At 34.6% G+C, this 13,548-nt stretch overlaps 1 protein-coding gene across 1 annotated transcript in view; it reads left to right on the forward strand.

Moving 5' to 3' along the window:
- Window positions 1-4,714, forward strand: part of LOC107627278 — an 8,162-nt gene extending 3,448 nt beyond the window's left edge. Inside the window, exons 4-6 of the mRNA XM_021116926.1 lie at window positions 3,935-4,038; window positions 4,154-4,163; window positions 4,626-4,714. Coding sequence (XP_020972585.1) covers window positions 3,935-4,038; window positions 4,154-4,163; window positions 4,626-4,714 — 203 coding nt within the window. The remainder of the gene's footprint in view (window positions 1-3,934; window positions 4,039-4,153; window positions 4,164-4,625) is intronic.

Here is a 13,548-nt window from a genome sequence, read left to right on the forward strand (position 1 = left end):
AAAATAATTTGAATGCAGGATAACGAATTGTATGCATAATGATTCTTATTGTATAATATATGATATTATATGAGATATGATGGGGAGCTGTTTGTTTCATGTATAAAATTGAGACTAAATTGCGTACCAAAACCAGTAGTAACCTTAATTACTGTGTCTTTGTCGGTTGTAAGGAAAAGGGAAAAAAGAAAACGTATTGAAGCAAAGGAATGTATAATAAAGGAAGGCCATTTAGGATGCTTAAACCATAACTTGGTCAAAACTTAAAAATAGAAAAGGGGTAAACGTAACTTATTATGATTACTTATTTCACAGTAATATACTTTTCTTTTTTAAAAGAAGTTTTCGGAAAAAAATACCATTTTTCTACAATTTTATGCAAATCTAAATTTCTCTTGACTTCTTTTTTAAAAGAATAAAAGGGTAATAATCACTTTTTAAGGAAGAAATAAATGTAAAACTTCTAAGCTTTTAGTTATATTAATGAATGGATGAAAACTTCAACAAAACTCAAGGGCAGAAACAGAAAAAAATACCTAATTATATGAAACCAACCATAAGATATTTCTAGCTATTGTTCCAACCATTAATAATTATTTTCAAATGATAATAATTATTAGTTATGTAATATTGTGTGTAAATAAAGAACACAAATAAGCTCTATATTTAATCTGAGAATAATTGGAAGCTCACAGGGAAAAAAAAGAAAAAACTTAAAAAGAAAAGAAACAAAAAATGTCTAGCATAAATGACGCATTTATGGCACGATCTAGCAAAAGATTGGCATACATCGTAAACAAATATTCTTTCTATTATGAAAAGTGGCAATATTACGAGCTTGCTTAAGGTACCATAGCCTTATTTGGTGAAAGATTCCTGGCTCTATAGTGTTGGGACTAGTAGATTGGTTAAATAATTTCAAATTGAGATAATATAGTAAGAAACTTTTAGATCAACCTATTTCAAGTAACTTTCTCTTTCAGTTAAAATGATATTTTAAACCCTCACCTTCATCCTTCATATCTCTGCCCTCTTCCTCTCACACCAACAAACACCATACTATTCTCCCTTCTTGTGTTCACATAGTTATCCTCCTCTCCTTTCCTGTCCGTTCGCCATTGCTTTCTACATCTACCACTAATGAGAGATTTGGAATCACTATTATTAGACACTCTAGAAGATTTTCAATTTTATGTTTATAGTTATCAAAATCGAATTAGATTGATCAGTTCAACCAAAAAAAGAGATAAACCAAAAATCTAGCCATTTTATTTGTACTTGAAATAGTCTTTATATTTAACCTGTCAAAAATGGTCAAAACCATTGAAATTGGTTAGTTCGACACAATTGGGTTTGCTGCAGATCGTGTCAAAATACCACACAGTCCACAATAAACCTAGGCTGCAACTGATGTACAGAAGGCGAATCCTCTACAACAACAATCCATCCGCATGTGACCTATGTTACACCTTCAAGAATTATAAACATTTTTTTTTCTTTTTAAATCAAAAAGCATGCAGTCAAGGTTGAGTTAAACCTCAAAGTGGTCCCTAAGATTCATGGATTGCACCAATTTGGTCCCTAACTTACCAATTGCACTATTGATGTCCCCGACTTTATAAAAAATGCCCCTAATTGGTCCCTCGCTCCAACTCCGGCCAATTTGCTTGCCGCTGGCCGTGACATGGCACTGACATACCACATTGGCATGTATAATGGCTAGCTGAGCTGGCAATTGAAACTATTTGACCCATTGTGGTCCCTTAGCAGTACCTTCTTTATCGTTTTTTGTTAACCCACGTTCTTTTTCTGCTTCTTTGTTGTTATTGTTTAAAATTGAAAGGAAAATCATGATTGAATGTGTGAGTTGGTTAAATAATTTCAAATTGACATAATATAGGAAGAAACTTTTAGATCAATCTATTTCAAGTAACTTTCTCTTTTAGTTAAATGATATTTTAAATCCTCACCTTCATCCTTCATATCTCTGTCCTTTTCCTCTCACACCGACAAACACCATACTTAATACGTGTTCAGAAAGATATTTTCGTTATTTTAGAGCTAAGAGATAGAATGGTAATTTCGTGACATTCAAAGATCTAAATACTAGAAGAATTATACCATGCTAGTCTTGGACTTCAAGAAGACCAAGAGTCCGTCTCAAAAACAGTGGTGCTGAAATGACGACAACTCATAAGGTCCATCGGACTAAGTCAGGATAGCAAAAGGCCCAACGTTATTTTTCAAGTCCAGTGAAAGACACAAATTTAATTTTATTTTCAAATTTATTAGGCATTTATTTTAGTTTGTTTTGCTGTTAGAGTTTGTTAGAAGATTTGATTTACTTAGTAGTATTTTTAGAGATTTTACATTTAATCTAATCTAATCTAATCTAATAAGATCAAATCTGATTTAAATTAATTATTATATATCTTTTGGATTTTAAATTTAAATCAAATAATATCTAATCCAATAAGATCAAATCTGATTTAAATTAGTTATCTTATCTTTAGGAGATTTAAATTAAGTTATCTTATCTTATCTTTTAGTTAGTTTGTTAGGGGCCTATTTAAACACCTTTGGTGAGACGATTTACACAATTTTTTGATGAATAAAATTTTTTTAGTGCTTTATGCACGTCTTTTTAGTGTGATTAAGTGAGGTGAGTGATTTGCTTTGCTTGTTACAAGAAGAAGATTGATGGATCTAGCACTAAGGTGATATGCGTGGTGGTTTCTTTCAGTTTTCATCCCTCTGATCTAGGTTGTCAAGGACAGGTTCTTTGAAGGTCTAGTAGGAAAAATCCTTCCGGTGACCTAGGTTGCTAAGAACAAGTTTCTTAGAGGTTTAATAGGAAAACCCTTCCAGTGACCTAAGTTGTTAAGAACAGGTTTCTTAGAGGTCTAGTAGAAAAATCCCTTATCTATCATTTTATACTTCTGTTGTGTCTTTTCTGTTGCGTCTTTTCTCCATTTATTCTTATCTACCCTTATCTATCCCTTATCTAGACACTAGAAGATTTTCACTTTTTTGTTCATAGTTATCAAAATCGAATTAGATTGACCAGTTCAACCAAAAAAAGAGATAAACCAAAAATCTAGCCATTCTATTTGTAGTTGAAAACGTCTTTATGTTTAACCTATCAAAAATGGTCAAAACCATTGAAATTGGTTAGTTCGACATAATTGGGGTTGCTGCAGATCGCATCAAAATAACACACAGTCAACAATAAACCTATGCTGCAACTGAAGTACAAAAGGCGAATCCTCTACAACAGCAGTCCACCCGCATGTGACCTATGTTACACCTTCTAGAATTATAAACATTTTTTTCTTTCTAAATCAAAGAGCATGCAGTCAAGGTTGAGTTAAAACTCAAAGTGGTCCCTGAGATTCATGAATTGCACCAATTTAGCCCTTGACTTACCAATTGCACTATTGATGTCCTTGACTTTATAAAAAAATGCCCTTAATTGGTCCCTCGCTCCAACTCAGGGCAATTTGCCTGCCGCTGTCCATGACATGGCACTAACATACCACGCTGGCGTGTGTAACGGCTAGCTGAGCTGGCAATTGAAACTATTTGACCCATTATGGTCCCTCAGCAGCACCTTCTCTATCGTTTTTTGTTAACCGACGTTCTTCTTCTGCTTCTTTGTGGTTACTGTTTAAAATTGAAAGCAAAATCATGATTAAATGTGTGAGTAGAGGTTCACGGGTGCCAGAACATTGTGGGTGCGGTTGTCGCCCCGTGCTCCGATGGTCTGGAACAAATACCAACCTAGATAATCCCTTCTTTGGTTGTCCCAATTATAATGTGAATTTTTGTTAAAAAATTAATTGTTAAGTGATTTTATTTTGTAGATCCTAACCTTATTTCATACAAACCAGGAGCAAAACATGGTGTAAATTTTTTGTCTGGGCTAATGATGTAGAAATAGAAGAAGAAGAACATGAAGGAAGACTAGATGCTGCTACAAATGACAATGAACAAGTGAAGGTCAATTTAGCTTGGAGGATTGGAAGGTTGGAAGCTGAAGTGAGAACCCAAAAATGTTAATCCAATTTTTAGGTATACTGAGTTTTTTCACTTTGGTGGTTGTGTAAGTTGTGACTTTAAAGTTCTGACAATGTTGTATGTAATATGTTAATAGATGAACGAAAGTAAGTTAGAGTTTCCTTTTTTCACTTTAAATGTATAAACCTTTTTTTATTAGTGTACCCTGTTTTGATAGAATAGTTATCATAAAGAAATAAAACAATTAAAGATCATCTAAGTTCATCACAGCATAATGTATAATCATTGGATTTGATAAATATATAGAGTAGAAAACATTAAAGGAACAAAACAAGTGCATTACAAAAGAGCTTATGTCTTGCAACAGTAGTCAAAGTTTGGGCAAGCAAAAAAACAAAGAAGTTTGGAACATAATAACTGCCATTTACAAAATAAAGGTCTATTGTCTTAAACACCCTAATGGATTAATCTGTTTTGCATTCAATATCAAGTGTTCTTCTTCCTTGGTGCTTTGAAACTGGGAGTTGGAACAAACTTTATAAAACTAGGCAATCTTAAAGTTGTTTTAGCATTGGCTCTTCGCATTGGATCCACATCAATGATTTGAGGTGGTGGTGAGTTCCTCATTTTGGTTGGAAACTTCTCTGGCCTTGTTGGTACTGGTGCAACTACTCCTGCTGATGCCCATGATAGATAAAAAGTTCAATCTTATATGAGTTTAGTGTGGCCAGCTTTTGATAGAGTTATGTTGTAATAGAAAGAAGTGCATTACCTGTTGTTCATCTTGTAATCCTTCATGATTTGGTTGATATAGCTCAATCTCTACATCAAGAAGTGCATCCATAGGTTGTGGAGGTTATTGATTAGCCTTAACACCAGCAGTATTATCAACCTGAGCAGGAGGATTACCACCAGGTGTAGCAGTAGTAGCAGGTTGAGGGGCAGCCCTAGAAGCTGAAACAATGGCCTTGGATTTGGCTTTAGATGCAACAACCTTTGCAGTTGCAACAACAGTAGCTACTTTATCTATTCTCTACTTTGAAAATCCTCTCTTAGTATGCTCTTTTACTCCACAATATCTACATGTGAATATTTTTAGTTTCCTTTTCAAACTTTCACTTGGTTTGGCCTTCTTGTTACTACCATTGCCTTCATCAGCATCATTTCTCCTTTTATTTATTAGAGCTCCTGGCTTCCTCTTAACATTAGGAGATTGTGGCTAACTGTACACAAATTTCTCCCATAATGATTGGCCAGGAAGAGGGTTAATGTGATGGGCATAAGTCTTGTTGTATGAATCCATAGTGATTAGATTGTGACAAAACTCTTCTGGCCTCTTGTTCACCATTGCAAAGGCAGCACAAGCATAAACACAAGGAATGCCTACATTTAGTTAAACAAATGCTAAGTGAGATAACAATTAAAGTAATTAATATAAAAATTTTAAAAACTAAGTAACAATAAGCTTGAAAGGTCACCAGTTAACATCCAGAATTTCCAAGTTCATAATCTTTTTCCAAGATCTACCACCATGTTTGTTGGATGGCCATATACCTCAAATTTTTCATAGGCATCATCACCAGTCCAAATAGAGACCTAATTCTTTGATTCTTTTCTGACTTTCTCTGAACAACTTTGAATTACAGGGAGAACTTTGGCAACATGATTTATCAACTTTACCTTATTTATTGCAATGGATCTCATGACAAATATCCTCACCTCTTCAAGTAATTTGATGATGGGTTTGCTCCTTACCTCTTTGATTCTTGCATTGAACACCTCACAGACGTTGTTGCAAATATTGTCTAGCTTTAGCTTATGGCTGAATTGTGACTTTGTCCAGGAGTCTCTAGGCCATTTATTGAGATAAGCCAAGCTTCCTTATTCATCCTCTTAATCTTGTTCATATTGTTCATGAAATATTGGAATGTTGTTGATCTAGCACATTCCCAAAGAAGTCCCCTCAGCTCAAGGTTCTTCCATTGTTTGTTAAAATTTTTTCATAGATGCCACACACAAAAATGGTGATGAACTATTGGCAATACCTTCTGGAAAGCATGAATCAAACCCTGAACAACATTATAACACTAGATTTTAGTACCAGAATTTGTTTTACACACTTTTATCGTGCTATATAGTGGTCCCTAACTTTACGTTAATGACCCATATTTAGACCCCAAATTTCAAATTTTAATATAATCAAGTCCATAAACTTTGTAATAAAATAACTCTTTAGCCCTTTTGCTATTTGAATGCAATGAATTGTGCATATTAGTAGACACAATCAAGTATTGTAATCAAATGCACTATTTATCCAACCTCATGAATGCATGATCAAGTACACATATTCAACTGTGCATATCAGTACACTTAATCAAGTATCGTAATAAAATACATTTTTTATCCAATATAACATGAACAGAAAAATATAGTTAAGAAATCTACCATTTGCATATCAGATATGAGCAATATCCGTGAGTCTTATAGTCTCCAAGAACAGTATGAAGTAGCTCCAAGAACCATTTTCAATTTTTCATATTTTCAATTTCAACTATAGCCCATGCAATCATATAAATATGATGATTTGCATCTTGCGCCATAGCAGACAATATCTGACTTCCAAATTGTGTCTTTAGAAATGCCCCATCTAGACCAATCACAGAACAACAACATGTCTTAAATATGTTCTTGCGGTATGTACATCTTTCAAATATAACCTCTCCATCTGGTTGAGGGTTGACACAAATCTACACTGTAGATCCAGGATTACTCTTTAGTAAAGTTTCAGCATAATCCCTAAGCATCGCATACTATGCCTTCTTATCCCCATCTACAGTATTCCTTACATCTGCCAAGGCTCTTGCTAGGAGTGTGCAAAAAAAATTGGTTTGACTGAACTGAACTGAAACTGAATTGAAACTGTTTTAAATAAACAAGTTTTTTTAAATAAAAACTGAACTAAAACCATAGTTTTTATAAAAACCAGTTTATTAAAAACCAGTTTTTATGGTTCAATTTAGTTTTAAACCAAATCAAAACTGGTTTATTCACATAAGTAACTTCAATCTTTAAAACTAAAAAATTTGAAAAATGTGAAAAACGCAAAAACCTTAGTTGCCGTTTCAACATCCTCTCTCGTCTCCATCTTTCTGCCGCCGCAACTAATCCATCGCTGCCATCATCACAGTTGCCGTCGTCGAACTAGTTCCCGTTGTCGAACTACTCTCCATCGCTCACTGTCATTGATTTCTAGCATAGCAACGGCCAACGACATTCCTCTCTCGTCTCTCCCCTACTGTCACCGCTACCAACCCACCAGGCCACCACTGCTATCGTCACTATCGCCGTCGTCAAACAACTCTCTATAACGCAGTTCTGCGGTTCTGGCGTCGCTCACTGTCGTCAACTTCTACAACTTCAAGTTCTAACACAATATCGTGTCTCCCTTGTTGCCGCCGCTACCAACCCACCACCGCCACCATCACCGCCGCTACCAACCCATGCTGCTCTTGCCAAGCACTCTCCTTGGTTCTTCATTTCCATTCGGATTTGCAACATTAGCGTTAACAGCATTATTGTGATCCATAGTGGATTCTGCAGCCATGCAAAGTCTTGCTTGTTGTAAACGTCGCCAACAAGTCCTTTCAGGTTATGGATCAAAGTCTAAAAGAGGTTCCTTGTCTCTGTTCCTGCGCATAAATAGACAGAAAACAAGAAAAGATGGGATTCTCAATGTCAGAGTGCAGAGAACTCCCGTTGAGATAACTTGTGTAAAATAATAATTAAAAATACTAAATAAAATAAATAAAAAAATTTTGAAAATGATAACTGAAATTAGACAGAGAATTTCAAAAATTAATAGAGAAAATAAACAAGAAAATTAAAATAAAATTAACTAGGTGACACCAAACTTAATTTCAGAAATTAAGGAAAAATATTAGTGCTATTTATTTATTTAAATTTTTTTTTCGAAAATACTAAGCAAGAAAATTAAAAAAAAATTAAAACTAAAATGCCTAATCTAAGAAATCAAACAGCTGATAGTTGTTAATCAATATCAGTCTCTGGCAATGGCGCAAAAAATTTGATGCAGAATTTAATACCACAAACTAACCGGCAAGTGCACCGGGTCGTACCAAGTAATACCTCAGGTGTATGAGGGTCGATCCCATGAGGATTGAAGGACTAAGCAACAATGGTTAAATGATTTACTTAGTTAGGCAAACAGAAAATAGTGTTTGAGAATTCAAAAAGCATTAAACAGAAGACAGGCAAATAAATAAGTTGGGAATAAAATATGGAGAAAGCAGTTAAGATTTCAGAGTTATCTATTTTTTGGATTGACTTTTCTTATTAACTATTTTAATCATGCAAGATTTAATTCATGGCAAACTATATGTGACTAGACCCTAATTCCTTAGACCTTTCTAGTCTCCTTTAACTTTTATCAACCGCCAATTCCTTGGTCAATTAATTTCAATTAGAGGGTGAAGTTTAATTCTAGTTTAGATGCCACAGAAATCCTAATTACCCAAATATAAGAGGATTATATGTCACGTATCCCGTTAAGTCCAGATAATTAGAATTTAGGAGAAATTATTTTTAAACTGTTGTTCAAGTAAAGAGCTTTTCCAAGTTATACAAGAACTCAATTAGAAAGAGGGTCATACTTCCGTTCCACCCAAATTCATAAAATAAAGAACGAAAATAATTCTTGAAATATAAATCAAAATATGAATTAAAATAGAAAAATAATAGAATCAATTCATACAATAGACAGAGCTCCTAACCTTAACAGTGGGGGTTTAGTTGCTCATGGTTCAGAGAGAAAATAAGGATTCTGATAAAATATATTTTGGTAGAGGTGGAATAGTTAATTAATTGGAATCCCCCCCTTAAAAGAGAAGTTTCTTTCCTCTTTTATATCTAATTCTAATTAATTTAAAATCTATTTTCTAAAACTAAAAATAATATCTTTTCCTATTTTAAAATAAAGATAAAGTTTAAATCAGAATTAATAGGAATCAGCGTTTTCTGCACTTCGTGCTTGTCACGCGTACGCGTCGATGGTCTTCTTCGCGTGTCACGCGTACGCGTCAACTACACGCACGCGTCGCTGTGTAACTTTGCTTTTCACCTGTACGCGTCAGGTATGCGCACGCATCGTCATGGACAACTCCAAATCACGCGCACGCGTCAGGCACGCGCACGCGTCGCTCTTTAAAGGGGTTTAGGGTTAGGGTTTGGGAAGTAGGGTTTCTGATTTAATTTGGGAATTAGAGTTAGAAATTAGAGATTTTATAAAGGAATATGGATATATATGAATAGATATTTTGATAAAATTAGAGGGTAGAGTAAGTTTAAAACCTAATATACTCTATTAAAAATATTTAGAAACATTATTTATCATCATATTGCTAAGTTCAATTAATTATTCTAATTTAAAATATAAGATGAACATATTAATCACATTTTTATAAAATATAGTTTAAACTCAATATTAATTATTCAAATTAAATGATATAACTTCTCATTATTTTTCTATCACCAGACTTTAGTTTCAATTTATAAAATAACCAATCATAATAAAAATTATACATAAATATTAATTGACATAAACTTAAAGTATTTATAAATATCAATCTAATCATTTCTAATAAAATAATTTCTAGGAGTTCAAATTAATAACATAATTCATTCAAAATAGAATTTATTTAAATTAAATTATACAATTCTTCTTATTTTTCAATTACCAAAATTATAATTTCAGTTATACCAAATATGCAATAAAGATGATATAAAAATTCTAATTAATTTAAAATCCAATTATCATGAAACTATTTAATTACCTTTAGTAATAAATTTATCAACAAATATAATAAATCACAAATAACTAATTATTTGATTTTCAAAAACTAGGGTTGTTATAGAAGGGGGAGAGAGTGGGAAAGGGTGAAAGAGAGAGGGGAAGGGGAGAGAAAGAGGTTGGAGAGAGGGAGAGTGAGATCGAGAGGGGGAGAGAGAGAGGAGAAGGGAGAGAAAGGAGAGAGAAAGAGAGAGGGGAAGGAGAGAGAGAGAGAGAGATAGAGGGGGGGGGGAAAGAAGGAGAGGAGGAGGGAGAAAAATGGGAGAGAGAGAGAGAGAGAGAGAGAGAGAGAGAAAGAGAGAGAGGAAGGGGAGAGAGAGTGTGAAAACTAGTTTTAGCCTATAAACTAGGTTAAACTGGTTTTTTTTTTAATTAAAACCAGTTTTTTTTATGAACTGGTTTAAACTGGTGCACTGTATTATAAACTGGTTTAAAATCAGTTTCTTATGTGACAAAGCAGTTTGGTTCAGTTTCTAAACCATTTAAAATGATTTAGTGCAGTTTCAGTTCAGTTTATGAAAAAACTGAACTATGCACACCATTAGCTCTTGCAATTGAATTCCTATTGAGACTAAGATCACACTTTGACCTTAAGTAGACAACAGCCTCACATTGATTGAAATTAGGGTATTTCTTATCCTTTTTGACTTATTTACTAGCCAGCTAAGCCCTATTTGCTACCCCATTGTTGTTCTTCCTCGCACATGTATGATCATCATTGAAAGTCTTGGTTTTCCAACAAGAGTCTTCATAGTTCCTTGNNNTAATACTATCATTTTTTTAACTTAATCTTCCTGCCCTCTTGAATAGTATACTCTCTTACGACCTCTCTAAAGTCATATTTTGTGTTGAACTTCATTCTTATATGGAGCTGTAGCTCACCAAATCTTATACCATTTCTAAAGATTGGAAATTCATCTGACTCCCTATTGGATTCTATTTCATCCTCAGAATTAGGAGGAGTTTTCATCTCTTCTGAGTTTCAAGAATTAACGGCATCAGATTCTACACCTGAGTCAAGTGTTTCATACACAATATCATTTCCTGGAGTTCCTAGAAAACCCAAATCCACATCTCCATCTGACACACCCACAACTAAAGCATCATCTGGTCGCATTATTTTCTCTTTTTTTTAGCGACAGCATTCTTCCTATTTCTAAGCTCCTTGTTCCTTGGTATAGAAATAGTTGCAACAAAATTGTCTTCACTGCTAGAACTATCCTCTTGCATTGGCTTAAATGAACTATCTTCTGAACTATCATCATCACTGGAGTTATCATTCACAGTCAAATTAACATGAAGGGCTTCCTTGCCCTTATTAACAGACCTTCTATATGTACCTGCAACCCGACGTTACTCGGGGCGAATCCCGAATATGGTTTCTTTACTGTGTCAGTTAGACACCTTGGCATCACGGTTACCCATGTCAGTTAGGCCTTATCACAATAATATCTTAATGTGCATCACAGTAAGAAATAGTGCTATCAGTTAAGCGAATATTTCCGCATTAGTAATCTCAGGCTATCAGTTAGGCGGGCCCTTTCGCATTAGCAATTTGGTGCAAGGCCCATTTACATTTCATTTTCACGAATCATAATCTATTTCAATTATTTATTTCACTCATGACTTTTCGTTTTCTTTCTTTTCATTATACCTCCACATCACCAATTATATACTCATACCTCCGCATCACTGCTTAACTATACATACTCCGCATCACTTTATTATTATTCACACCTCTGCATCACCATGCATTCATTCACCTATAATAACCTCAAAACATTTAATAAAAGTTCCTTTTCTTAATAAACTAAACTCAAATCATCACTTAAAACAAGAATCTTTTCTCAATAGAAAAAACTTAGAACATAATACTTTTCTTGAAAAATTAAAAACAAAATAGAATAAGTCTTAAATCAAATTTTCCTTTGAATAATGCTTTAAGCAAAGCCTCGAAGTGTTATAAAATTCGGGCTTTGCTAACCTTCGAGGGTTCCAGCCAAAACCACTTCCAATTCTCAGAAAATATTTTTGATAATCCAAACAAATCAAATTCTGTACTATAAACCTATTTTCAATTCTCACATTACTTCTGATAAGTTAGCAAGCCAAGTCCAATATCCAAAACATTTATAAATCTGAAAATCCAACTAGTTCCAATGTCAAAATCTTTTCTAACTCTCAATTCATTTCTAATAAAACAAATTTTTAATACAAAATCCATTTTTCGATATGAGTAAATATGTAAATAAAATGTTTTCCACTATAAAATCATGTTTCAAAATAAGTTTATAAATTAGATTTTCGAAACAAAACCACGTTTTCGGTTACTTTTACAAAAAAATTAGGCAAAATCTCCTCTTAAAATTTGGATTTCACCACCTTTGCGGGCTCCCTCACTTTCATAACTTCTCAACTTATGTCAATCCAAACCAGCCCTCAATTCAGACTTAATTCATATTTCCTTTTCAACAAACAACACCACATTTATCACTCATAATCACAATACAACCAGAAGCAACTATAACCATATCATCATCAATAATAAACACACAATTAACAAATACACACATATAGTTCATTCAATCACCCAATTCTTTACAGCACCATCAAACATACCAAAAATTTAGTTTCAACATACTCAGACATGCTCATATTCACTAACAATTTTCAACTACATCAATTCTCATTAATTGGTCATGCATAGGAATTATAAATTATTTGTAATTATTCAATAAGCTTTTTGGCATTCTTAATTTTAAAAACTCTTCATTTCAAAACGAACCCCCTACCTCAACTCGTCGAAACTCGAAAGCTATACAACACATGAAAGACCCCCTTTTTTCTCGACCCGTAACAGCGGCAACCATAAAATACCATATGCAAGAACCAAAGCTTAACCTATCATAATAATGTCGCAGAATACTCAGCCACAAATAACAGAAATTGATATATCAAGGGTTTCGGAAAGAAATTACTTACTGTAACAAAGGAAAAATGTGAAAACAGAGGAGCAGTGGTGTTGGACAGCAAGGTTACGATGCTGGTTCACTGCCAGTGGCGGCGAGCTTCAGCGCGATGGCAGCGAGAGCAGCGGCGGCAGAAATAGCGGAGGAAATCACCCCGCAACGCCTTCTCTCTCTCTTCGCATGCATTCTGTTTCCTCGCGTTGTTCTCCCTATTTTCTTCTGGTCAGATCGGCATCGACGGCAGTGAGGGAAGCTTCAGTGGTGGCGCAACCAGGGATGAACGCAGCTTCGACAGCGACGATAGTTGCGATCGTGATGGCGAGATGGCGCGGCGAAACCAGAATCAGCGCGTGACGGTGGCTTCCCTTCTCCTCTTGCATCCCGAGCTCTCTCTCTCCCCTTGTCAACGACGGCGGCGCATGAATGGCGGCCGTGGCGAGGCGGTTGGATGACGGCAAGGCGCAGCTTCCTCTCCTCTCCTCTTCTCCCCTTGGTTCTCACCCTCAGATCTGTTTCTCTTTTTTCGTTTGTTTTTTGTGTATGTGCATTACAGCTGAAAGGGAAAAAGAGTGGATTGGCGGTAGGTGAGGCGGTGAGGCAGTAGGGTAAAGGGGTTAGGGTTTGTGTTTTGGGGATTTAGGGTGTTGTGTATGAAATTGGGAATTTTAGGTACTTTAGTAATTTTAATAAAATTAG

This window comes from Arachis ipaensis, chromosome B02 (genome assembly GCF_000816755.2).
Source record: "Arachis ipaensis cultivar K30076 chromosome B02, Araip1.1, whole genome shotgun sequence".
NCBI lineage: Eukaryota > Viridiplantae > Streptophyta > Magnoliopsida > Fabales > Fabaceae > Arachis > Arachis ipaensis.